Here is a 27,675-nt window from a genome sequence, read left to right on the forward strand (position 1 = left end):
GTGGTGGATATCAATGGAATGTTCGTAACCTGCCTAGCCCAGCTTCTAGGGCTTGCTGAATGGATGCTTTCCTTCTGTAATTCTTCAAGAAGCGTCTCATAAATGATCTTGATTTGAAGCATGCAGCAGCCCCTCTGTCATTGTAAAAGTTGCTTAATAATCACATGATCCGTATTGGGTTTCTTATAGGGGCTTGTGGGTCTTGTGAATTTACCGCGAAAATAGGCATAATTACTCGAAATGCATCTTGCACTCAAAAAATTACCCAAACTGTCCTTTTGGGTAATCATCCAACTCAAACCGGAATAGTCTGCTTGGGGAAAAATCTATCTGAAATGTTTATTGACTATATGCATTAAAGGAACTGCCGCTCGCGCTCAAAAATTACCTGAGTCTTGCTTTACAGTTTATACATGAACAAAGTCTCATTGTGTAATTTAGCGTATTGATGTAATTTCCCATAGGGTCTATACGCGAAATTACCAATATAAGGTCAATTATGCCGGTGTAATTAAAATATAGTTTCTTTTTATACTGTAGTCATCCCTCCAGTTTTGCAGATGACATTTTAAACTCCAGGTCAGTGCCCATGTTTGTGTTCTCGACAGGCATTTTGCAAGACGTTTGCTCACTCTCATTTGTCAGCTCGTCTAGTTACCTCATGAAGCTTTGTATAGCAGAGAAATTGCGATGACCCTCGTGAAAATTCTACATTCTGGTGTTTGTGACTTGGAGTTTAAGGTTACTGTGTCCGCTTTTCGTCTGAATTTTAAGTACCCAGTTCTTGCGCTTGCATATCCAGCCCACTTCCTTCAGCCTCAGTAAAAGAAACGCTGCACCGAGTAATCAGTGTGTGTGGTTGTGTCGGGTGCAAGGTGTATTTAGAAGGTGGGGTGACATTCCAGTGAGTGGGTGGTTGCCCGGTGATTTACTGATAAGTGGGTGCCGTGTGTGGGTGTGAGGGTGGCAGGGCAAGGACGGTGGGGTGCTAGTGGGACTTGGCGATGTGTAGAAGTTACTCCTGTCAGGACAGGTCTCCAGTGGGGAGATTTTTTATGGGTTTTTGTCCGGTACAGGAACAGTGATGGGCGCTATATCTTGTATTGCAGTATTTAAATAAATTGTTTATCGTCACACTGCACTTCAATATGGTTGCAAGTACTGAATGTGCTTTATTAGGACGTAAGACCTGATTTTCACGGTACCACAGTGTCTGAGATCTGTTCCGTCACAGCTGCCTGTGCTACAATGCTGAATTTTTCTTGCACCGATTGCCCTCATAAGCAGCCGGCGTCGAGTGAGTCTCAGGCAGAGAAGCGAAAGTGCTCGAGTCTCTTCAGCACCAAGGAAGTGCTGGCCTCGCAGGGACCCACAGGGAGTCATTGCACCCTCCCTCCTTCCACACACTGCCCTACCCTCGCACCTTCATTTTCGGTCTGAAGGCCCTCTAGGAGAGATGATGACATGAATATTGTGTCCCCACCCCGTTACCTCTCTTGTGACCCTGCCTACACAAATACACCGGTTTAGTACAAAATTGCAGGAGTACAGCTTTGGTGTTGAGGTAGTTTCTTCTCCCTCAGCAAACGGCTGAGACCACTACATCATTTTGCATCGCCTGCTAATGTTCATTAAGTCACTTGCCACCCGCGGGTAACCCCTTTGCCACGGCGTGACTCGTTTTCTGTGTCCTTCAGCAGTGTGAGCACAGCTCCCAGAGCCTGGGAGGGAGGTGTATCCGAGTTTGTTCTGTGACAGCAGTCACGGTCAAAATAATTATTACGGTTCCTTAGAAATTACTGTTAACGGATTTATCCTCAAAGTGCTGTGTGTTTGCGCTCCACCCAGCTGTAAGCGTGTCTGAGATATTAAAGCTGTCCTCTCTGTGTAAGCACACATCCTGGCACTCAAACAACACTCACAAGAATAGACTCTGTATACCATATCCAGAAAGGACCATTCGATGTTTGACTCTAGGCCAGCGTTCTCCAACGAGTGGCTCGGGAGCTACTGGTAGCTCGTTAGCTGCCCGCGAGTAGCTCCAGTTTTTGCAGCTTAACCTAGTAAATTTAAAGCTTTTGTTTGGTTGAATTGGGCATGTTTTCAAAAATGTATTTAAAAGTAAAAAGTGCATATATTTTCAGAAATGGAAATCTGCAGAAATAATCTATTCAATGCTTATTGTATTGTAATTGCATTTGTATAGCGCTTACTACCCCTGACGAGGCGCCAAATCGCTTTTTTTGGCGAGTAGCACGCTACTCTGGGACCCATAGAGGATTAGTGTTGAATTAGTATAGTGAAACATGCAAGTACATTTTAAGTGGTGGATAGGTTAGTCAGTTACTTGGATTCGGAAGAATAGCAGAAGGATAGAAGAGGAAAAAAGGTTTGTATTTATATAGTGCTTGTTACCCCTGATGGGGTGTTGATGTACGCTACTCCAGAAACCCCATAAAGGATTAGTGGTGAATTAGTATGGTGAAATATGAAATTAATTTGAGTGGTGGATATTAGTCAGTTATTTGGAGTGAGAAGGATAGCGGAGGGATAGAAGGGGAAGAAAGGTTTGCATTCATATAGCACTTGTTACCCCTGATGGGTGTTGAAGCGCTTTTCTGGCAAGTAGCAAGCTACTCCGGAACCCATAAAGGATTAGTGATTTGAAAATTAGTATAGTGAAATATGAAGTAATTTGAGTGGTGGATATGTTATTCAGCTTTTTGGATAGAGAAGGGTAGGTGGCGGGATAGAAGAGGGAAAGAGGTTTGTATTTACATAGCGCTTGTAACCCTGATGAGATGTTGAAACGCTTTATTGGCGAGTAGCATGCTACTCTGGAACCCATGAAGGATTAGTGGTGAGTTAGTATAGTGGAATATGGAATTTGAGAAGTGAACATGTTAGTCTGTTATTTTGATTGAAAAGGATAGTGGAGGGATAGAAGAGTTTTTGTTTTTTTTGTTGGTTTTTTTTGGTCCTAGCAGTAGGAGGAGGCTTTTGGATGAGTAAAAGGGTTTTTGGAGGGGAAGAGTCAGAGGGAAGAGTTTAGAGAGGTTTGTTTTGGGGGATCAGTATAGTAAAAGAGGTGTCCGATGATGCAAGGAGGGGTAGAGTAGGAGAGAGTCTAGATGGGGTTATTTTTGGGATCATAGTAGTAGTATGGAGTTTGGGATAAATGAGAGAGTGGGTGTAGAGGATATATTGATAAATGTATAGGGAGAAAGATAGGGTAGCGCATTGGAAAGAGAAGTAGAAAGTAGGTGGAGATGAGTCAGAAAGTTGGGCTAGAAGATGTATTGAGAGAAGTATAGGCTGAGAAATAGAGTAATGCATTAGAAATGCCAAATTAGAAGAAAGTGATAAATATATAGATCCATAAGTACATTGAAAGTATATAGATGCATAAAGGAGGTAAGTATATGTAGAGTAAAGATATTGATAGAGGTACAGGATGAGAAATAGGGTAGTGCATTGGAAATGCTTTTTCAGGAGAAAAGTTACAGACACACAGATCCAAGTACATGGAGGTACATTGATGTACAATGGAAGCAAGTACATGTAGACCAAAGTGATTCTTTAATAAAAAAAAAAATGTTTACCACATAATTATTCTACAAGTTTATACAAAGTAATACACAAAGATAGGTACATATCTATAGTGAAAATTAATTGTGGGTGGGTGTTACTAAATGGGAACATGGACAGCATTTCTGGCCATGGTCCCGACCAGTCTGGAACAGGATCAAAAAGGCAACTGCCCTTGTCCTCTCCGCCCTAACAGGCAACTGCCCTTGTCCTCTCCGCCCTTAGCCTCTCCGCCTGGGCTGAGACGCCCTAAGCCTGGCCTTTTATAGCCCTAGTAATCGGGTGACCCCTTCAGCCAATGAGAACCCTAGCCCTAACACTATCCAATCACAACACTACCCCTAAAATCTGGAACCAGTAGGAGACCAGAACCTTACAGCCAATCTTAACCCTAGTCCAAGCAACCAATCGGTTTAAAAAAACCCTGATCTCTACGTCCAATAGAGGCCCTAGCCCTAACAGTAGTCCCAACCCAAGTCCAAGCAACCAATGGCACAGGAAGCCCTAGTCCCTACTTCCAATAGAAAGCCTAACCCTACTCTTAGTCCTACACCTAGTCCAATAACCAATCACACCAGAAGCCCTAATCGCTACTTAAAATTAAAGGCCTATATACAACCACCAATCCGTTTACACATGTACCAAACAATAGCAGACTATATAAGGTCCCAACTACCTCAGACAAGGTTTTCTGGCCAGGGAGTTGGAAGCTGCTGCTCTATTCAGAAATCTCCTATGAGACAGACCGGCTCAATCCACACTTTGGACTTCTGCAGGTAAGGGCCTTACAAACTTGTCCTCTAACAATACTGTTAGAATAAAAACTTTACTCCCTCTCCTGGCCAAAAAACGAAGTGCACAGTCCCTATTGAATACAGTTTAAACCGCACACAGCAGATTACACCAAAGGGTGCTCTGAGACCGCAGTAGCATATCCCTGTTGCTGGGGGCTGGTGGAGGAGGAAGGGCTGGTTTCACTGACTTGTTAACACAAAATGGTGGCTGGGTATGGTGCCTGTCTGGCGGCTCCCTGTGAAGTGAAGTAGGTATGGTGCAGGGCTGGCGGCCTCCTTGAGAGGTGAAGCGGGTATGGTGCTGGGCTAGCGGCCACCTTGTGATGTGAAGCAGGTATGGTGTGTGGTTAGTGGCCCCCTGTGAGGTAAAGCAGGTATGGTGTGTGTCTGGCCACCCCCTGTGAAGTGAAGCAGGTATGATGCAGGGCTGGCAGCCCCTTGTGAGGTGCGGCAGGTTTGATGCAGTTTTGGCGGAGCCTTGTGGGTGAAGCAAGTATGGTGCAGGCTGGTGGCCCCCTGTGATTTGAAGCAGGTATGATGCAGGGCTGGTGGCCCCCTGAGAGTTGAAGCAGGTCTGATGAGTGGCTGGTGGCCCCCTTGTGAGGTGAAGCAAGCATGATGCAGGGTTGGCAGCCCCGTGAGGTGAAGCAGGACGGATGCGTGGCAGGTGGCCCCCCTGTGAGGTGAAGCAGGTATGGTGAGAGGCTGGCGGCCCCCTGTGAGGGGAAGCAGGTATGATGCAGAGCTAGCGACCCCCTGTGAGGCGAAGCAGGTATGGTGCAGGGCTGGTGGCCCCCTGTGAAGTGAAGCAGGTATGGTGCGTGTCTGGCCACCCTCTGTGAGGTGAAGCAGGTATGGTGCGTGTCTGGCCACCCCCTGTGAGGTGAAGCAGGTATGATGCAGGGCTGGCGGCCATCTGTGAGGTTAAGCAGGTATGATGCAGGGCTGGTGGCCCCCTTGTGAGGTGAAGCAGGTATGGTGCGTGTCTGGTCCCCCTGTGACGTGAAGCAGGTATGATGCAGGGCTAGTAGCCCCCTGTGAGGTGAAGCGGTTATGGTGCTTGTCTGGCCGCCCCCTGTGAGGTGAAGCAGGTATGGTGCGTGTCTGGCCGTCCCTTGTGAGGTGAAGCAGGTATGGTGCGTGTCTGGCGGCCCCCTCTGAGGTGAAGCAGGTATGGTGCGTGTCTGGCGGCCCCCTGTGAGGTGAAGCAGGTATGATGCAGGGCTGGCGGCTACCTGTGAGGTGAAGCAGGAATGTTACAGGGCTGGCGGCCCCATGTAAGGTGAAGCAGGGGTGGAGGAAGAGCAAATTTGCCTGGCAGTCTTGCATACCTTGGGATGCTGGAACGATCACGCAGGCCCCTAGAAAGAACTGGCAAGGTTAACATGGCGCCATTCATCCTGCTATGGGGTGTCTACTTATTACTGCTTTTCGCTCCCATGTAACAGGAGGCATTGTGTATGACTGCTTTAGCATTTAACATAATTGCTGGTGACAGTGCCTGATGCACCGAGTTGGTCACTGACTGTAAGCCTACATGCATCGACCACAATTGGAATTTTGTCTGAAGTGGTCACTATTGTAGTAAAACTAATAATTTACCTTTGTATCTTGGGGTGATTTTCATTAAACGTAAGTAGCTCTTATTCTAGAAAAGGTTGGAGATGCACGTGCTTGGCCTAGAGGCGCGGTGCCACCCTCCCTGCTTGTAGAGGTCATCTGGCCTGCGTTCAAATTTGGTGCCCTTATTAGTGCCGTGCCATAGAACAGGCCATTTTCGGATACCTGTAATCGGTGGTGGCCTTACTGTCATCCTGGCTAGCCTGGGCGAGTGCCCTGTAACTGGACACTTTGAGAGGATAGACTGGCCACTAAAATGCCATTAGACCTATGTTGACCACACGATTCTGGCACAGGGCTCGGACCAAGCTCTTCCGACCTTGTTTCCTGTGACTCACAGGAGCAGTTCATTGTGTTCGTTTGCGGTCTCTTTGGTTCTTGCATTGTTTAGAATTCACCGTGGTAGAGTCACGACCTCCCCTCTAATCCCATAACAATAAAATACTTGTGGTACCAATTGTTAGATAGTTGTGATATTTCGTATACATGTATGTATGGTATACTTCTTTTTAAATGTAATGTCATTCTGTAGTGCTCTCTGCTGGAGTGGTAACCGACCAATGTTGAGTGAAGGTTACTAAGACTCTGGTAAATAAAATTGAAGTGGAGGCAGGAGAGAAATTTGTCGAGTGGTGGGTGCAAGTTTCAGGTGAAAGTATCTGCATTTGCTCGTTGTGGTGTCTTACCCTTCAATTGACATTGAATTGTGTATTGTAAATAGCACAGCCATATACTTATGATATTTGTTTTTGTCTTCTCTGCAGGGGAGCTACCCAGTTTGGGAAGATTTCATTAACAAAGCTGGAAAACTGCAATCCCAGCTCCGGTAAGTGGTTACTTTTTGCCATTTCTGCTCACCTGAAGTTTGTGTTGCATGTTCTAACATGTTTAAAGTACACTTTTGCAGTCTTTTCATGTGATGGTTTCGAAAAAGAAGTGAGCTAGGGTTATGCCTGATCTGTCGTCCTTAAGGTATACTACTGTACATCTCATGTGGTGCATAGCTCCACACAACAAGTTAAACCTGTTTAATTGTCTTCACTTGGGTTTGGCTAGGTCTTTGTTTGGATTTCAACACCTCTGAAAGGTTCAAGATATTGTTGCCCATTTCTCAGTAAAGGAGGAGTCAGAATACGGAATAAAGGAAAGAAAGAAACGGACGGGACTCCTTCTAAAACCTTTGTGATGACGTCACCTGCTACTTTTAACCCCTTCCATGCTGCGCAAATTCCGCCGCTGTGCTGACGGAATCTTGCGCGGGCGTGGTCATGACGGAACGGTTCCGTCATGAGCACAGCTCAACCGTGGCTCATGACGGAACCGTTCCGTCATGAGCACCGAAGGGGTTAACAACAGTCACAGCACCTCCTTCCACTATCCCTTCGTCAACGCGGGTAACCTCCCTGCTTCTTTTTGTCACATTACGTGCTCCACATTTTCTCCCCAGACCTGAAGAGTAGGATACCAATATAAAAACAAAAAAACATTCTCCTGATACCATCCTTCCAGTGAACAGAACGCTTCAGTGTCAAGGTGACACAGATGGACACGCTACCCTGGTTCTCATGATTGCTCAATTTCTGACTTCTTCCCTTAGAAAGATCCAATCCAAAGCAGCCAAACTGGATATTCTGGCAAAGTACACACGAGTTCATTCAACACTGCATGGGAACGACCCTTGAGCGACTTGTATTCACTGTCCAACACGCAACCTATTTGGATCTAAACACATTTTTTAATGGGAACTGATCACAATTCTGCACCAGTTACTTGTCAGGAATGTGTCATGGCCATGAAGGAGTAATATAGACGTAAGGAAAGATTGCTACTATGGGGCTTAGACTGGGTATTCATTCTTGCAGCCTGCCCCATCCTTTGCTTGAAGAGATTGGACCACATCAACCCAGTCATGATGATCCTGCACAGACTCCAGGGACTGAGATGGGTGATCTTTAATTTCTGCAGTGTACTGCTAGAGGATTTAGTTACCTAGCCAAGAGGCTGCTCTCGCACTACCAATAAATTCTATACCTTGCAGGATGCCTTCAATATTCAGAAGTAAATGGTTTGGCAGAAGAACCCTGGAAATCCACAGCTACCGCTCTCCCTCTGTCTATAAGTATTAAGAAGGCCTGTGGAGGTAGGAGGTGTAAGATCCTCTCACACCACTCTGCCTGCAGCTTCTAACTGCAGGTCTTGTAGCCAATAGACCTCAGCTGAAGCACCCCAAGAACTGGGAATTTCTTCCCCTACTAGACAAACTTGAGGATCTCTTTGGGTCTGTTGATTACAGCAACATCTTCTCCATCGTGCATCTGAGCTGATGTGACCTCCCTTGGCACACCTGTAAGCCGTTTAAAGCGGATATGTAGCAGCATGTGTTTAGTGGCAGAATTAAAGACGTACCCGTGCATACCACCATGCTGGGAACTCAGGATTGTAAGTGCAGAAAAATGCACTCCTAGGAAACTATTACGCTGGAAAGAGTTCCGAACTTCATCCAACATATAAGGGAGGACTCGCAGATTAGTCAAAATTGAGCGTTTATTCAGACCACACGAATGTATGGTGAGTGAGTGGCAGTCAATTAAACATATATTTTAGACTCTTCACTAATTTAATACATATGTCTGATTAGACATTGTTGGTCCCAAATGTTTCTATGTATTTTCATTTTGATATTATCTGCTAAAAGTCTGAGCTTTGTTCCTTTTACTTCTGATTTGAGACTTTGAATTACCATTGACCAGCTCAAATAGGACAGTCAGTGGTGTTATTTTTTTGTCTAGGTTAACCACATATTGGTAATGGTCCAATATCAACTTATAGCATCTGTGGATTACTGTAGCATCATCTTCACAGACAAAAAAAGTTACAGTACGGATAGCGGGTAATTAATGTGTCTCAACAGTGAAACAAACTCCCAAATCTCATCCTGACACCACTTACCCACTGGAACCCCAACAGAGACTACAGCTGAATGAGGCAATGGCTCGCACCTGCTTGTGTCACCATATCCAGACAGCCCTTTGCCACTTAGTGGGATTACAACTTCAAGGTGCAGGGTCTTGGCACTACCCCAGTATCATTCTAGACCCAAGATGCCATAAACTTGTTTGTACATGTGCGCGTGGGCACATGGCAGACACAAGCCACACCTCCATCTGCTGAATTATATCTATGGAATCTTTGTCAAGAAGTGCATGAATCATGTCAGATGATATACAAAATGGCATAAGCCTGTGAGTAAATCCATCTATATAGCAACTAGTTAAAATAAATTGCTTCCATGGGATTTAATTCTCTGGCAAAATTAATAGGGCCCACTGCACGTACAATATCCACCCACTCGAGTGGCCACCATGGGTATGCACTCCTCACTCTGCTGGTCAACATTAGACTCCATTCCATTTAGGAACCTGGGCAATACTGCGCCTGAACAGAGATAAACCTCTGTTGCATCTTTTAGTGAAATGAGTGACTGATACATAGCTGCTAAATGTTTTCTACATCTATTTAGCCTTTACGAAGCTCACTTACCTGAAATATACACCTGCATTACGGTAGAATTGCAGTGGGATCTAAGTGTGATAGCTGAGGACCTGCCAAGTGTGATAGCTGAGGACCCGCCAAGTGTGACGGCGGAGGACCCGCCAAGTGTGACGACGGAGGACCCGCCAAGTGTGACGACGGAGGACCCGCCAAGTGTGACGACGGAGGACCCGCCAAGTGTGACGGCGGAGGACCCGCCAAGTGTGACGGCGGAGGACCCGCCAAGTGTGACGGCGGAGGACCCGCCAAGTGTGACGGCGGAGGACCCGCCAAGTGTGACGGCGGAGGACCCGCCAAGTGTGCTGGCGGAGGACCCGCCAAGTGTAATAGCTGAGGACCTGGCGCTTGTCTGCAAATATCCACACAATTTAAATTTACTTACAGTGAATATCAGCGAAAACCCCTTACAGCGGCTGCAATGAAAGGCAAATTAGTTTAAGGATTAACATGTAATTTTATTTCATTCCAAATGTGATTGAGTTCTCATATTTACTAGTCAACAAATATTTTTGATATAAAAATGTTCATTTTTTTCAAAGTGAGTTTTATTCATTTTAACACCACCGCAAAAGTGGTAGGTAAATATGATGGAAGCACAGACCTAGATAGAAGAGCCGCTTAACTGTCTCTTAACTAGTGTCCAAATAAATGTCTGGCTGGGGTGGAGCTTTTTTTCATTGTGCAAATTAAAAATCTGGCAGTGGGTCAACCAATGGGGGGGGGGTGGTGGGGGGGGGATAGCTTTTGACACCCGTATTGGAATAAAATAAACTCCTTCATACATGAGAGTGGAAGAAAGTATGTAATCAAACGATTCCGTGGTTTATACGGCTTGTCTAATTATGCTGCTAAAGCGCTTTCTGCCCTGGTTGATGTGAAGGCATATCTAGAAACATGCCCTCAACACTTAGTCTGATTGAAAGTGGACCTTCCTGCACGGAATATAAAAACACCCGAATTGTATACGATTTCTCTGTATAGAGACTCCTCATTGGCTGAAACCTGGCTGTACTCTTTGGGCCCCGTTTGTATCCAGGAAGTGCAGGGTGCGCCCCTAGCCTCATGCTTCTTGCAATATGTCCCTCTTTACGCATAGCCTGAAGCGTTATCCCATGGGGATAACGCTCTGTTGAACTGCAACTTTTCTAGTGTATCTGGACCTGAAATTATTGAGTCAGTAAACATTGCAACCTCTTTTACCGGGTGGAGAGCGGCACCTGGTAAAGCCACAGGAGCGGAGTGGTAAGACCGGCCCCTGCCCACTTCCTCCATCGTCCTCAGGAACTCCTTAAGACTCCCCACACCAGAGGCTGTATCCATCCAACACCTCTCACCCCAAGCTGGTGAATATCTGTGTCAAAGTCCTCTGAATCTGTGAAAACCTGCAGGAAAAGGGCCCATAGATCCACGTCTACCAAGTTATTCCCCATTTTAAGGAATTTAACTTGAAATCATCCGTTAACTTGCTTGAACTTGTAATGAGGGCCCGTGAGTACTAGAGTTACAGAATGGGATAGATTCCTAGGTGAGAAGTAGGTTTCAGAAGAAACTAGAAGTGACTGAGCTGCCGGAGACACTGCCCTACTTATGTATTTTTTTCTGTTTTTAATGGAGATTGTAATATAGTAAATAACATTCCCGGAATGAGTAGTGGAGGGCTTTACATAGATACTTAAGTGCTCAGTGACATGAAGTGTAAAATGTACATACGAGTAGAACATAGTGGTAATGTGTGGGAAACAGGTTTGTCCCTAATACCGTGTAGCAGTAAGCCAAACTATATATGTACAGTAGCAGTGATAAATCAGCAAAGAGAAGCCATGTCAACAGACACTACTGCAGGGCTTGGAGGCAGGCTAAGTGTTTCAAAGGCATGTTATCATAGTCACTTCGATTGTTCAGGATGGCAGTGCCATTTTAAAGTAGGCTGTTTTTTTGGTCTTTGGCTTGAGAGCGCAGTTGTCTCCGACATATAGATCTCTCTAAATATACATGGAGGTTTGGGCTCTGCCCAGAGCAGAATTATTCCCTCGCCTCCTGCTAGCAGCTTGATTAGTTTGTCTTCCATTGTAACGCATGAAGGACTGTTTTACCACTCAAAAGTACACTGAATGATCGTACATTAAACTGTCTACCTTATAGATGCATTGTATACAATAAGCAATATGCGTTTCTGTTTTTCGCACAAAAGACTTTTTATAAACACTTTAGTAAGGACTCAAAATGCAAGACTGACCTGTTGGTTTTGCCAGTGGTTGTTTTAAATGCTCCATATTATAGATTCATTCTGTTTACGTGGGGTTGGAGTTTCGTGCCTTTGATGCACTTCCTGAGAAGACTTGTTGAGTGATTTATTTTCTTTTTCACAATTGGATTTTTATTTGGAAGAGGTGTGTGAGCTCTGGGAGGAGTGCGTTCCTACCGGTAAGTGTGGGATGATGGGCCGGGGACTGAGGGATTCTAAAATGTAAATGTTCTGGTGATATACATGCCAGTTTAAACGTGCTTGTGGTTTGAATTGGAAGCCAACAGAAGGTGACCAGAACCAGCATGGCGCGGTCTGACATCTGTTCCCAAGGCTGACCGCGCGCAGCTGCATGAAGGGCATCCTTCAGGGCAGCTGGGTAAAGTTTGGGGACCCCTGCAAGCGCTGTGTTTCCATATTCTTCCTTGGGTGGCACAGGCCTTGGTACCACAGGTTTAAAATCCTCTTCGGGGATGAAAGGTGGGGTCTTTGTTGACACTGGGCCCCTTGGGCTAGTAGATGTAAGTCCATCCTTGTAGCTGCTCTCCCTGGACTTCACTTTAGGCCCTGCAGGGCGGTTCCTCTGATTGTGGGAAGACCACACCCGCCTGGCATTGGCTAACATGTGTCATGTCTGCATTTGTTTCAGGACCACAGTCGTCGCAGCTGCTGCGTTTTTGGATGCCTTTCAGAAAGTGGCTGACATGGCGACCAACACACGTGGTAAGCAGTTGTGCCAATATTTAATTTCGTTTGTGCCATGTGTGGCAGGGGTGTCATTGGCCTGCCCCTCCGGTACCTTTGAACACCGATGCCACGTGCAGCTGCCAGCTCCCAGCAACATATGCCCGGATGAACAACACATGCCCTGGCAGTCTCCATCCCGACAATAGACGACCCACATTTACTTGGCGTCATTTGCTGTAATATTGCAGAATTACCCGTCTAATTGTGCCCTGATTCTATTCATTTGCTGGCCTCGTTCTGCGCGTCCAAATGTTTTCTCGAATGCAAGCACATTGCCGCCTGATGGGAGCATTTATCATCTGCCGTAACCCAGTTTCCGAAGCCTCCTGTGCGTGAGCGCTGCCTGTTTTTAGTGATGTTTGCGCCGTGCGCGTTGGAAATGGTGCCTGTGTTGGTTATTTTAAGAAGCTTCTTCGGTTCGCCCGCCTCACCTGGCTGCTCATTGAAACGTTGCTGCATGCTGATCCCAGGCCCGAGCGTGGAGTGCACGCGCCAGGCTACAGATGTACATTTCACACCATTTAAACACCAGCGCGGCAGGGGGCGCCTACCTGAGAGATGGTCTGTGGAGCTGTGCCGAGCGTTCATGGTCTGGCCTCAGTGGGCGTGCTCGCCTGGCTCCGTGAGGATGAAGAGGAGGGCTGCCGGGGTCTGGGAAAGATGGGTGGGGTGGAAGATTCAGTGCTTCAGAGGCCAGATCTGTGGCTGTAGGGTCTGTCAATATCCCGCCTGTAGTGCCCCGCGTAGGGTGAACCGAGGGTGGATCCAGTCCGCTGAGGGAGATTTGAGCATAGTGTAACTTGAATAATACAAGTGGTAAAACTGGAGCACACGCGTGTTGTGCAATGCCGGGGTTGTCTTCTCCAGGCCCCAGCCTTTCTTTAGCGAGGGCTCGGTGCACAGTCCATATGACTAGAAGGATCCTAGATGTTCTATAGATAATGACAGTTTTCAGAGCACCTTCTCCATGGCGATACCTCACCTAGGCAAGTGGGAGCAGTAGGCCGGCTCAGCAAACCTTGAAGCCTTGAGAAGGCACATGCGATAAGAAATGGCTGCCCAGATTTCCAACACCATTGTGCAAGCTGCTTCACGTCCCATGAAAAAGAGTGGTCCTATAATATTGTTCAAACTTTTCTCTCATGTAGTAAACATATCACTATGCAGCAGCAGTTTAAACCCCCATTTGGACTGCAGTAGTTCTGTCTCCTTTGATCTGCCAAATTAAATGAAGTGCTAGGACTTAAAATACACACTTCATAGCAGGTGCACCACGAACGCTGTTAGTGAACTATTTTTGCCTGATGGTAAATGTATGTATTTGATGCATGTCTGTGCCTTCCTTCCTTTAATAGCAGTCTCTTGTTAGACAATTAACGGAACTCTTTGCATGGCCGGATGCACCACCTCGTATGTGAAGTATTGTTGCGGAAACTCCTCGGCGCCAGCATTCAGAAAGCATGAAGCCTTATATCAATAGATAATGTATAGGATGCATTCTTTGCTCAGTACTTACAAGAAACTCATTGACCCCGAAATGACACTAAGCCTTTTTTTTATTACTTTTTACAACACCTAATGTTTGTCTTTTGCTAGAGAATAAAGAATGTAATTTTGTCTCGGACACTCGTGCAACCAATTTTATATGGGCCAACCTAATCAATGTATACGCCACACTGGTAGAGTGAGTGCATCCTGGTGCGAACCAGGACCACTAGTCGGTACATGGAAACTACTTTTCATATTAAAAGTACATTTCAGAAAGGAGTTCAGTTCATGGGTACACCAGGCATGTACCGGTATAGTGTTATTTCTAATGCGGCCATAGAGACCAATGTCTACAGGCTTGGTATCAGATACACCTTTGGATTAAACAATCCATCTATAGTTTAACGTTTTTTTGATACTATCACTAATATATCACATGTGTGAAAGGTATGTGCATTTTTAATTAAACTGCTGCATTGGAATTTGCTTTGGTGAAATCTAAATAGTAATTTCAGCAGAGGTTATAAATGTTTCAGTATTCCCAATACACGCCTCTGCAGGCCTGTCTTGAGTAGAGGCATTTAAATATAGATGAACCTGTTTTAAAGGCATGCTCAAGTCTCTGTCCTGTTGACCTTGAGGGTTAGGAGAATGTGTGACTTAGGCAGACCCAAACCAAAGGTTTGTTGTGGTCATCATATTTTACTAAATTGGCCCACGCTTTATTTTAAAACATTGTGAATTTTTTGTAATTTTCTGGAGGAAGACGCTGAAAAGAGCTGCTTTCCTTGAGTAAGGGTGCGTCGTGTATTGACGTGTGTAAGGCAGCTTCATGGCCTACTCTCAGGGGTTGTGGAGTAAGACACTTGCTCTGTCACGTCAGTACCCCAAGTGCTAAGTTGTCATTAGACTGACTGCTATGGATTACACGTAAATGGAGAATCCTGGGGCCTGCAGAGAATAAACTAAGTAAATGAAAGCCTGCCTTCTGTAAGCCCTTTTTCTGGCTGTGTACAGAGAGACTGCAATCAATATCCCATTTACGGGATCCAAACTACACAGTTCAAGCAGGCTTCTTCATGCAGTGATCTTTCTCACTCCTCAACTGCAGCATCTTTCTTGTAGTACATCCTGAGCACGACCAACACTACTCAAGGTCAGGCGAAGTTACCTTTCAGGAGTGGAGTCTTTGGCTTGCCTTTCTGCCCAGGGATTTGTGAGGGGCTTGCCGTATGATGTACGTCTGTACTTTCCTCTCCCCGTCGGGGGCGCTATCAAATTTGTAAGGAGGACACATGCAGATGTCTACAAAATAAGTGCTGTATTGAAGCTTGGCGCTAGATAGAAGATGGAAGCATGAACTACAGCAGCTCCTTCGATTGTTGTACCTGCTTGCGTCAACATGGGCTTCGAAAGGGAGATAGGGCAATGTAGAGATGTGTTTGTGATGTGCTCACATTTTTCTGCAGATCATGTGCTGTTGAACTCAATATATTTTCGGCATAAAACCCTGTTTTTTATAGTGAATTGAGCACATTGCTAGCCCTTTGGTATAAAAGTCAGTTCTTCTGCAGGCTTAGCAGCTGCACCCAGCATGCAAGTTCTTGGCAGATAGATGGTTACGCGGTCTGTGCATCTCCATTGGAAGCTCATGTTGTTGCTATTACTGTAATCCGCACACAACATTTATTTTTTACGTCTGCTGCCTCCAAACTGAAAACTTGGATGTCAAACCGAAATTGAACATATCATTTGATGGCGCCTGCAGGATTGCCAGTGTTGGACATCACTTTTCTGGGATGCACTTAGATTCTATGTATGTATGTGGCTACAAAGTAAAATGGCACCGTACCAAAGAGGGATTCAGTAGGGAAGGGAGGCCAGAGGGAAGTCACAAGGCATACCCGGCGGATCATCGCATAAGGGAGTGACGATGGAGGGGGTACAGGAAAAGTAAATAGAGCGGGTGGTGGAAAAGTAATGGTGTTAAGGAGTGAGGTAGGAGATTGCTGGTGGGAGACTGTAAGGATATGGGAGGGACTGGGGGGCACAAGGGTATTTGTTTCCGTGCCTCCGGCAAAGAGTGGTTGCACTACCGCTAGCTCTTGATCCCTTCCCAGAAGTGGCAAAGGAAGAAGGCACGGTGGATCTTGATGGGGTTGGAGTTCCATGCTCTTAGAGCGCAGCAGGAGTTATTAGTTAGTTATACTTTATTTGTTGATTAATAAAAATCATTACAATCAAGAATAAAACACAATCGGTTAAGAACATTCATTTTTGCCGACAGAACACATGCCCAGCTTTATACTGAAAAGTTAGCAGCAATGATTAAAAGTGCCTGTGCCAATCAATAATTAAAGTACAAAGTAACTGCTTTAGCAGTAATAAGTAAAGTGCCGTTGTGCCAGCGGCTGGCGGACAATTCCAAAAACTGTTATTAAAAATAAATAATTTTCTCCTTGGCAGGATGGGCCACAAAATACAGTTAATTGTGCGTGTTTTAAAATTTTAAAACTGTTTTTTCTTAAATCTCAAATTTGTTTTCCCAAACACTGTAACAATTTAAAACCTTTTGGAACTTCAAATTCAGAGTCGCGCACTAAACTTGTAGAAGCAAATTATCATTTTGGCATTAATGTCTTTGGCAACATGTTGCTGCAATAACAATCATTATCAGTCTTGGTTTGTAGCTTTTTTTCGACAATATAAATAAACTGTACAAATTGTGAGATCTGTGTCTTGAATGTTCCATCTGAGGTTTTGATCTTGGTAGCCACATGTGGTGAGAAACTGACTGCCTTGTCGATGATGCATCAGGTCTTAAATGTGGTACCAAGCGCAGCACAGCTAGTGGAGCTCCTGAGCATTGGTGCGAATCTGTCACACTGTCAAAGACCTTCAATGGGACGGAGCTGCTGAATGTCGGGCACTCTTGAGCAGCGCCAGGTGTGTCACAGGGATGCCAGCCAGTGGTTCATGACCTCAGCTGAGATCAAATAGACCCAGTCCCTTGATCGCTGTCCTGAATCAGGTCAGCTCTTTGGCTGCCTGGCCAACCCCGTTCCCTAGCCGAATGACAACAAGTTTGCTTACCCCAGCTAACATTCAGAAGAGACCTTTTGCCACCCCTCCCTCTCTTGATTTTACCCACCATGGCCTATACAATATTCATTCAGCCTATAAAAACTGTATCTGTGCTGAGCCTGTTTCACTGCTTAACTGTTCACACTTGAGAACCCCCTTCCCTTTCATGGTGGAGAAGCTCCGTCCTTTCATCATGGCCTATAGAGCTGTGCTGCCGCTGTAAGAGGTTTTTTTCAAAGGAACATCCACTATGAACTGACATGTCAGAATTTTTTGCAGGGCCTGGGGATCACCAAATGAAAGATGAACCATTTTTATAGGAGATAAGCCTGTTTATAGTTCAATAATATGTATTGCAGGGAAAGAGAAAGCAAAAACCCTGCAGAATCAGCATCTAGTGCCATCTAGTGTTATTAGCTGTTGGCTGCCTTGTCATTAATGAAAAGAGCAGCTTTGCATGAAAATCTATAGATAAATATGTTACAGCATGATCGTGGGGCCTTGAAAAAGCACCAGACCTTGTAAATAATTACCCTTCTTCCCCATCCTTCTGTCTCACTGGCCTGGCTAAAGAGCTTGTCTCAAGACTTCAGCCCTCCGCCTACAGTGAATCTATATTCATGGAGTCCTCCATCTTCACAACCAAACTGAAAGCACACTTCAGTTAGCCAGGTCACTCCATTTCCGTGCGTCATGTGCCTAGTCCTAGGCATGCATTCAACAGTCCAGTGCATTTTGGGAGGTGTAGTATTTTTCTTTTCTTTAGGTGAACCAGCTGGACTAAGGCGTCCCAGGACTGGAAACATGTTGTCCTTGTGAGCTAGAGCCGGCCACAATGCGGATCAAACCTGCTATTGGCGGGCTAACAAGGCTCCGCTATAGGTCAAACAGGGCCAGGGTGTGTTACGATTACAATAGAGTAGTTGATGTCCTGTAGCTTATGGTCCATCAACACTGTAGTGCTCTTGGAATTGGTGCCATTTGTATTGTTCTTTATCTCCACCTCTGACAAAGACATATCCCCTCACAGCACCATCCAACACTGTGCTCATCTAATAGAACATTTCTGCAGCAGCTTCTCGTGCCCCAGGCTTTTTCGTCTGCGATTTCTCATGCTCTGTTTCTTCGCTCGCCTCCGCATGACCCACATACATTAATGGCACTTTGAATTTTCGTCATGGAGGCGGCCACTTCTTATGCGGACAGAATGCGAGTGTTCGCGGGGTATGGTCAGAGACACAGGAATTATGCGATTGTGTGGCAGCAGCGTTTTTGGAACTTTATAGATTTGTGGCATTTGTCACATAATACATCATCTGCTGTATAATCTGCAGATTTTAACAAAAATAATGTTTCTAGCTCAACCGGTTCAAAAGTTACTAAAAATGCTGCGACACGTGATGCAGTGCAGTGGAAGGCCCTTTGCAAAGGTTGACGCATCACCTTTCTGTTGGTTATTGCTTTATGTAGGTGTTAAAGTGGTGCTAATGAGGTGCAACCTGCGCCCAGAGATTAACAAGTGTAAAAATGACCAAATAATGAAATTCTATAACAAAATGTGCAGCATCATCCCCACATAATTTGCCTTTTTTTTGTTGCATAAGTAAACTACGACATCATTTGTCCCTCCCTTGCCGCATAATTGCTGTGGCCCTGACCATGGTACTTTTTTCTCTCGTGCCATGCAGTTTATGAAAACCTTCGACTAGGAGTTTATTTTATTTTTTATTTAAATCATCCGCTCCTGGCCTCTTGTAGAAATCGAATGGTAACACGAATTTAGGTGTGAACTCTTCATTGCTGAACTTGGGTCTGTTTACCCTCCTGTAAGCACTTTTATGTCCTCGACATGCACTCTTGCTGACATGGTCATGGGCTGTCCCTGAGCCTCAAAGGTTGTGCACTGGTGCTGACAGCGATAGTACAGAGAGCATATTGATCTAGATCTGATCAGCGTAGGGTCATTCACTTTCTTATTGGATGTCCCTAGCCAGGCAGACAGTGAATGTCACCTACCACCAACTAATCAAACGTGGTTTAGTGAGTGGCATCCAGCCCATGTACTATTAATAACTGAAGTGAATAATTGAATATACCTTTTTACTCACATTGTGCCTGTAGATCTGAAGCACCCCATGGCCTTTGTCGGCCCAAACATCTACTCACATAAATATATTAACTTGGAGAGACCTTGCTTTTTCCCCCACCTTTGAGTGCGTTATCAAGCACAGGCTGCCTGTGATAGTTTGGCTGCTGTAATTGACAGTGTTTATTGTGTCCAGTTGCTCCGTGTGTCGGGTGGAAGAATATACAAATAAACTCCTTTTCTTCGCAAGCCGCGTCCTGCTGATGATTTCTACGCATATCTCACTGCCCCCCTTTATCTGCCTCTCTCAATATTGATGCAAATGGGCATGAAGCTGACCAGATGAATCAGTGACTTGAGAGCTTGAGATCATGAGTTTGGACCCTGCCTTTTATTTTCTCAGGTGGATAAATGTAGTGCCATTAATAGTAACATCTGCTATTTACAACGTTTGGACATAGCAAGAGTGGTGTGAGGGCTGTGTAAAAACAGGTTTAGAGTATATTGAAGTTGTTACTGTGTTATCAGTTATTGTCATAGGGTATCCTGAACTTCCTGTCCTTAAAGTGCTACTCTAGCCCGCAGTGCGGGTTGCGGCTCTCGCGGTGTTTTTTTTTTTAAACCATCCATACCATTGCGGTTTAATCATCCCTTGGATGCTAGTCTCTTACAGGAAAACGTACACTAATCAGAGATCTGCAGAAGATCAAAAACCCTGATCACATATCCTGTGTATTACACTGGCCACCCACAGAAGCCTGGCCCACCTTCCAGTGTCCATGTGCAGTCCACGCATCACTGACCCGCCTTCACTCATCGAACTGCAGACCACACACCACTGACTGCCCTTCACATACCTGTGTGCAGTCCACACATCAGACTCACCTTCACTCATCTATGTGTAGTCCACACATCACTGACTTGCCCGCATCTAGCTATGTACAATTCACAGATCACTGACTCCCCTTCACTTATCTATGTACAGTCCACACGTGACTGCAGTCCACACAACACTGACTCCCCTTCACTCATCTATGTATTGCCCGCGCATCACTGACTCGTCTCCACTCATTTATGTGCAGTCCACACATCACTGAGGAACCTTCGCTTATCTGTGTGCAGTGGACACATCACCGACTCACCTTCAACTATATGTGTACAGTCCACACATCACTGATCACCTTTACTTTTCTATGTACAGTCACACGTCACTGATTCACTTTTCTATGTGCAGTCTAGACAACAGTGACTCGCCTTCACTATCTAGGTACTGTCCATACACAACTGTATAATGAGCACCCCTCCCACTTAGCTTCCAAATTATCCACCGTGAGCTGAACGATGTTTGCCATGGAACCGCCTGGCAGTAGAGTGAGTACCACAGATCAAGAGTAAGTATAAATGGGGGAAACAACCCTGCTCAACAGCCACAACTACCTGAGCCCCTCTGGAGATGTCCTTCCTTCAGCTTTAATTACCCCTTGTCTGTGATACTCCCATCCATCCCAGCTCAGTTACATGGTTACCCTCTTTCAGCTCATGAAATAGCGTCACCCCATTCCTGTTTCCGCCCAGTACCACCTCACAGTCAGAACTAGAGCGGACACATCTGAGGGAATCGCGCAGTCTTCTCACTGACCGGGCCATCCTCGTTGCCGCAAGTGATTTGATTTCCTCTGTGTATTATAACTCGTAGACCTGGCCTTTATTGAAGCACGGAAATCACGATGGTAGAGTCTGGCGATTTGTGCCTCGTGATGAAGCTGAACCTTCGAGTCTCGTTTGCCACAGGTAACTACCGTACCCTCATGAATGCCAAGGGTAACTACCGTGCTCCCATGAATGCCACGGGTAACTACCGTACTCCCATGAATGCCACGGGTAACTACCGTACTCCCATGAATGCCACGGGTAACTACCGTACCCTCATGAATGCCACGGGTAACTACCGTACCCTCATGAATGCCACGGTGAAGTAGGAGGAAACGGGGCACTTCATATCTTGAAAGTAAGGCTTGCTTTATTGAAAATATACACCCACAACCAAAACGCTTCCGCCGCATACCAGGATCTCTGACAACTGAATAACGTTGTCAGAATCCTGGCACACAACATTCAACATTAGAATACAGAATCCATGCTCAAATAATAACATGCTCGAGACAAACCCTCTCGAGCCAATCTTCCGACACGAGTGTGCCGGTCAGCGTCACATTACAACTTCTCCCTCCCCACAATGAACTAACAAGGAATAATAACTTAACCAAATGTACAAAATTCATTACAACACAAAAGCATGAATTCGATAAAAACAAAAACTCATAAAAATAATAAATCATGACAAAACATAGTCACTTAATTTATTATTAGGTATTATTAGGTAGGTTTTATAAAGCGCGTAGTCACCCGTAAGTATCCCAGCGCTGAGATCCGGACAAACCAGAAGAAGCAAGCACAAGAGAGAAAAGATGGAGAGAAAATCAGGGAAACAGGTGAGTTTTTAGCTGCTTCCTAAATCTAAGATAATCTGGTTCTGTCCTCAGGTCACGGGGAAGGGAGTTCCAGAGGCAGGCCGTGTTGACAGAAAAGCGCCGTCCACCAGTACGAACCCTCTTCACTCTAGGGATAGTGATGAGGTGTTCATGGTCGGACCGAAGGGATCTTGACGCTTTATACGGCCTGATGAATTTTTTTAGGATAGGGGGGCCTTTGTCCTGTAAAAGTTTGTGTGCCAGGCAGAGAGCTTTAAACTTAATTCGCTCTCTCACTGGGAGCCAGTGGAGAAGTTTCAGGGCTGGTTTGGCCGAGGATCTAGCCGGGGTATTGGTGAGGATACGGGCTGCCGCGTTCTGGATCATCTGAAGTTTATTAAGGGTAACCTCGGGAGCGCCCAAAAATATGGTATTGCTGTAATCCAGCCTTGATATAATGAGGCCTTGGATTAACAGTTTCTGGGAGACAGGAGGAAGTAAGGGCAAAATCTTCCTGGTAGATTTAAGGAGCCCGAAGCATGTCCCAGCGTTTTTTTTGGCTTGAGTCTTAAAAGACAAGTCTTTTTCAAGCCAGATTCCCAGGATCTTGATCTCAGACTTGGGGGCTGGAGGATCACCTAAGCAGGGAGGCCAGATGTTCTGAGAGAGGGAAGGCCCCTTCTGACCAAGGAGGAGAATATCAGTCTTTGAACCGTTAAGTTTCAGAGATGAGTGATTCATCCATCCTTGAATTTCTGCAAGACAGTTGTAGAGATCCGCAGGTTGTTGGTTTGGGTGCGATAGGGACACCACTAATTGAGTGTCATCAGCGTAGCTGATGATTTTCACTCCAAACGGTGTGACAACCTCCTCCAGTGGGGACATATAGACGTTAAATAATGTCGGGCTTAAAGCTGAGCCCTGAGGCACACCACATTGGAGAGGGGTTACGGGAGAACAGATTTCATTCTCAATTTGTCAATTTGTCAATTTGGTGGGCAATCTCCTACACCGAACTCCCAATTCAGATGAAGAAGAACAAACATCCGAGTTGGAAACAACAGTGCGATTACCTGCACCAAGTTCCAAACTGGGATGTGTAATGGGAAACGGAGTAGAAGATTTTCCAATACCAGGAGGTAAATCATTTAATAAATGAACCCAATCAGAATCCTCTAATTCTTGACTGGGAATTTTAAGTAAGGAATCAGCCTGAGAATCAGAGAGATAAACCAGCGATCTTTTACTCCACCATCCTTTATGCCCAAGCAAGGCTGATGCCTTACTGACACCTGTGACCTGCACAGGAGGAGAAAACCTTGAAGTCCCCTTAGGCACTTTTTTAGGATTCTTAATAAGAACCCAACTACCAACTTCCAGGTTTGAAGAATTGAAAATTTTACCTTTATCATGAGTACTCTTAAAGAGACTTTGTTTTTGAGCAACTCTAGAAGCTACCTCACTGTTACAAGGCAAATGTTTGTCATGTTTGTTAACCAACCACTTAGGACATAAATTAGTGTGAGCAGATCTACCTCTTAGCAGTGAAAATGGTGACACCCCAGTGGTACAATGAGGAGAAATGTAGTAAGCCCATAATTTTGCCTCAAGGAAGTCTTGAACATCCTGTCGAGATGACAGAGCTGTCTGAATGGCATCTTTAACTAATCTATTTGCTCTTTCCACCAAACCATTTGACGTTGGTGAGTAAAGAGCTACCCTCAAATGAGTAACGTCACAATCGGAGAGAAAAGAACTTAATTTCTCAGAAGTAAAATGAGTGCCATTATCCGAAACTAACGCAGAAGGCGAACCTTCAAGAGAAAACACTTTCTTCAAAAACTTTACAGCATTACGAGAACTTGGTGAATCACAAAACATGTGATAAATCCACTTAGAGTGGTAGTCAATCAACAAAATGATATACTTTTGATCATGTTGTAAAAGATCATATGGTCCTGAGAAGTCCAAACCAACTTTGTCCCAAGGTCTCGTAGGATAAGGAACAGGATGCAGTGGAGTATTCATAACTTTCCATTTCTTATCTGATAATAAACACCCTGGGCATGAGTCAATAACATATTTAACTTGTGATTCTGAGGATGGCTACCAATAGTACAACTTAATGAGTTGAGAAGTTTTAGAAATGCCTAAATGACCTTTGTGGGCAAATTTGATAATGTCATTCCTAAGATTGGCAGGGGGAACAAACCAATCATGTCTCATGATTATGTTGTTGACCAAGGATAACTCGGGTGCAACCATGGCGAAAGCTTCTAACTCATTTGAAAGTTTCCTATTTTCTGGCCAACCTTTAACAATGTACTCAGATACAAGTTTTAGAGTGTCATCTTTCTACTGTGCGTCTATCCAAGTTTCCTCAGTAATATTTGGACAAGAATTTACAGCATCAAGAGTCGCAATAACACATTCCGTATCCTCTGAATTTTCAACCTCTGAGGGATCATGAAAAGCCATGCGAGACAGGCAATCAGCCCTAAAGTTGTTCCCACCAGAAATATGTTTAATGGAGAAATGAAATTCTTGCAATTTAGACAACAATCTGACCAACCTAGCCGATGCTTTGCCAAGACCATTTCCAGATAATAACTGTGTCAGAGGCTTGTGATCAGTAAAAAGATCAAACTGACGTCCCCAAATGTAATTCCTGAATTTTTCAATGGCCCAAACACAGGCAAGAGCCTCTCGTTCTATGGTACTATAATGAGTTTCAGATTGCTTTAACATCCTAGAGGAGAAAGCTATTGTGTGCTCTTAAACTGAAACCCATTGACCAAGAACAGCACCTAAACCTGTAAGGCTGGCATCAACCATAATAAAACATTTCGAGGAGTCATGAAAAGGGTTTAATGCAGGTGCATCCATGATAAGTTTCTTAACTTGAAGGAAAGAAGAAGAAACTTCTTCAGACCACTCAAATTTTGAGCCTTTACGGAGAAGAGCACGTAAAGGCTCCACAGTTTGTGCATACCCCTTATCAAAACGAGCATAATATTCCGCCAAGCCTAAGAAGGAACGAAGTGCATCTTTGTCTTTCGGAGAAGTCGCATGGCTAATGGCTTTAATAAGACATTTTTGGCTTGATGCCCTCCGGAGAAAGTGTATGACCCAAATATTCTAACTGTTGAGTTGCAAATCTACATTTTTCTGCTCTAATTGTCATGCCTGCCTGGTCTAATTTACTTAAAACAGAGTATAAATTGTCCAAATGAGTTTTCCAGTCGTTAGAATAAACCAGAATATCATCTTCATAGGCTTGTACACCTGTGATATTTTTAAATAGACTGTCCATGATTTTTTTAAATACACTGGCTGCGGAGGCTAAACCGAAAGGTAACTTAAGGTGTTTAAACACACCAAAAGGTGTGACAAAAGTAGTGAATTCCTGAGAATCAGCTGTTAAGGGAGCCTGATGGTAAGCTGAACGCAAATCAATAAGTGAAAAAAACTTGGCCCCTCCCAAATTGGCCAGAAGTTCATGAATTTTGGGAAGGGGATGACAGTCAATGAGAATGTTATTATTCAAAGTGCGCAAGTCCGCACATAATCTCACCTCACCGGATTTTTTGCGGACAATAACAATGGGAGAAACCCACTCAGAGGAGTTACAAGGAGCAATAACACCATCATCACATAGTTTTTTAAGAACAACTTTGAGTTCATCCTTTGCACTCAGAGGCAAAGGGCGTACTTTATGAACAAAAGGTTGAGCATCAGATTTCAACCTAATCTGATGTTGAAAACCTTTCAACGGTACCTAACTTTTCAGAAAATAATTTTGGAAATTTATCTAAGAGTTTTTCAATGTCAGAATTATGGTCTGTAAAGCATAAACAATCAGTAATTGGATCGTTCCTAGAACCAGCAGGGCTGTAGCCCTGAGGGGGATCGCCAATAACAATTGGATTGTCAGAACTTGGAACAAGACGTAAACCCATTTTCGCCAAATCTTGCAAGCCAATGATATTGCGTCCTCTAACTGCAACATAAATTTTAGTAAAAATGGATCTTCCTAGGCATTCTAATCTGTAATTAAAATATCCCAACATGTCTATGTCAAACTCCCCAAAAGCCTTTGGGTTGATGTCAGTTTGACTTAGCATGATTGAGCCTTTCCATTTATCATGAAATGTAACGTCTGATAGAATGGTTATACGAAACCCAGAGTCTGCCATGATGGGAATTTCTACATTACCAAAATATGCCGTTCCTAAAGGACCTCTCACACAGTGAGTAGTATCAATGGAATTGCATTCAATGGAAATTACCATATCTTGAAATTGATTTGAACAATCATCAACGGCTTCAGGGTAAGCTACACTATTTATAGTGGTCGGTCTTTTTGAGGATCTGCAGGAACCTTGAAAATGACCAATCTTTTTACAAAGAACACATCTTTTCCCGATAGTCAGGCACATGGGATAATTGTTTAAGTGCGATTTGGAACCACATCTATAGCAGAATGTATTCCCTTTCTTTACAAATTGCTTAGTAGGTCGATGTGTCGAAATAGCATTCCCAGAGTTAACAACATCTTGTGTAGGAGTCTTAAATGAGTTGAGGAATTGATCTTGTTGAAGAACCTTAGAGGTGACGATGGATCTTTCAATACTTTTAGCGATGTCGATTGTCTCTTGGAGAGATGGTTTTCTGCAACTAAGAAGGCGTTGCTGAATTTTCTTTGAGAAACAGGCAAAAACAAATTGATCGCGAATGTAAATGTCAGGGTCCGCTTCAAACTCGCATGTTGACGCTAGAACTCGCAATTGTGCAATATACTCTTCCACAGATTCGTCTTCACCTTGTTTTCTTCTGAAGAAGTTATGTCTCTCAAGCATAACATTTGACTCCTGATCGTAATGATTAGCGAGTCGTGATAACGCCTCCTTATATACGTTCCAATGGTCAGCATCGCCAGCTTCTCCAGCCGGAGTTGGGAATTTAGGTAAATTCTCGAAAACATGCTGTGCAGCAAGACCAAGACACCCATAAAGAATTGCTACTTTACGCTGCGGAGAAAATTTGACAGCATCAATAGCTACTATGTGGTTTTCAAAAGCTTTTACCCATTGGCGCCATGGAATGCTTGGTTTCCCAGGTTGCTGCAAGAAAGGAGGAGGTTGTGCAAATTGCTGAGACAAAGCCATCGTTATTGGATAAAATTACGATGAAAACGTGGAGAAAGTTTTTAAATAACAACCAAATGGCTTAAATAATCAAATAAATGCACTTGCTGATGAAAGAGGAAATAAAAGTCAACACCATAAGTAAGTATAAGTAAGTGAAACCATGTAAATCAATGCTTTGAGGTGAGCCTATCACCGAATCCAAAGGCTCAAGTGTAACAAAATAGTCACCTTATAAATGAGTATGAGTAAGTTAAACCATGTAAATGAATTCTTTGAAGTGAGCCTATCACCGAATCCAAAGGCTCAAGTGTGTAAACAAACCAGAATGTGGCTGTCAGCGTCGTTGCGCGAACGCGTCATGCATTCGTGCGCATGCGCGAGGGCGCGCGTGAGGTTTGTCAATCGTAATTAACTTTTGGAGCACATCGATTCGCCATATATCAACAATGATCGTAAATGAGATGGCCAAATCCTCGCGTGCAGGAACTTGTGAAGACCTCCGTTTAAGTAGGCGCTGGGCATGGAGAGGTGAACGCCAATGAAATTCAATTCTTTTTGATTAAATCCTTGGCTGGTGGGTGTAGGACGCGCAGCTTCGTCCGGTCGTCGCCAAATGAAGTAGGAGGAAACGGGAGCACTTCATATCTTGAAAGTAAGGCTTGCTTTATTGAAAATATACACCCACAACCAAAACGCTTCCGCCGCATACCAGGATCTCTGACAACTGAATAACGTTGTCAGAATCCTGGCACATAACATTCAACATTAGAATACAGAATCAATGCTCAAATAATAACATGCTCGAGACAAACACTCTCGAGCCAATCTTCCGACACGAGTGTGCCGGTCA

The 27,675-nt window shown here is 44.5% G+C and overlaps 1 protein-coding gene across 10 annotated transcripts in view; it reads left to right on the plus strand.

Annotated features, from left to right (window-relative positions):
- Nucleotides 1-27,675, plus strand: part of MTSS1 (MTSS I-BAR domain containing 1) — a 495,007-nt gene that overhangs the window by 83,966 nt on the left and 383,366 nt on the right. For all 10 annotated transcript variants that reach the window (XM_085604969.1, XM_085604972.1, XM_085604973.1 and 7 more), the window contains exons 2-3: nt 6,767-6,828; nt 12,449-12,522. In XM_085604969.1, the coding sequence (XP_085461095.1) occupies nt 6,767-6,828; nt 12,449-12,522 (136 nt within the window). The remainder of the gene's footprint in view (nt 1-6,766; nt 6,829-12,448; nt 12,523-27,675) is intronic.

This window comes from Triturus cristatus, chromosome 5_1, assembly GCF_964204655.1.
Source record: "Triturus cristatus chromosome 5_1, aTriCri1.1, whole genome shotgun sequence".
In the NCBI taxonomy this organism is placed as follows: domain Eukaryota; kingdom Metazoa; phylum Chordata; class Amphibia; order Caudata; family Salamandridae; genus Triturus; species Triturus cristatus.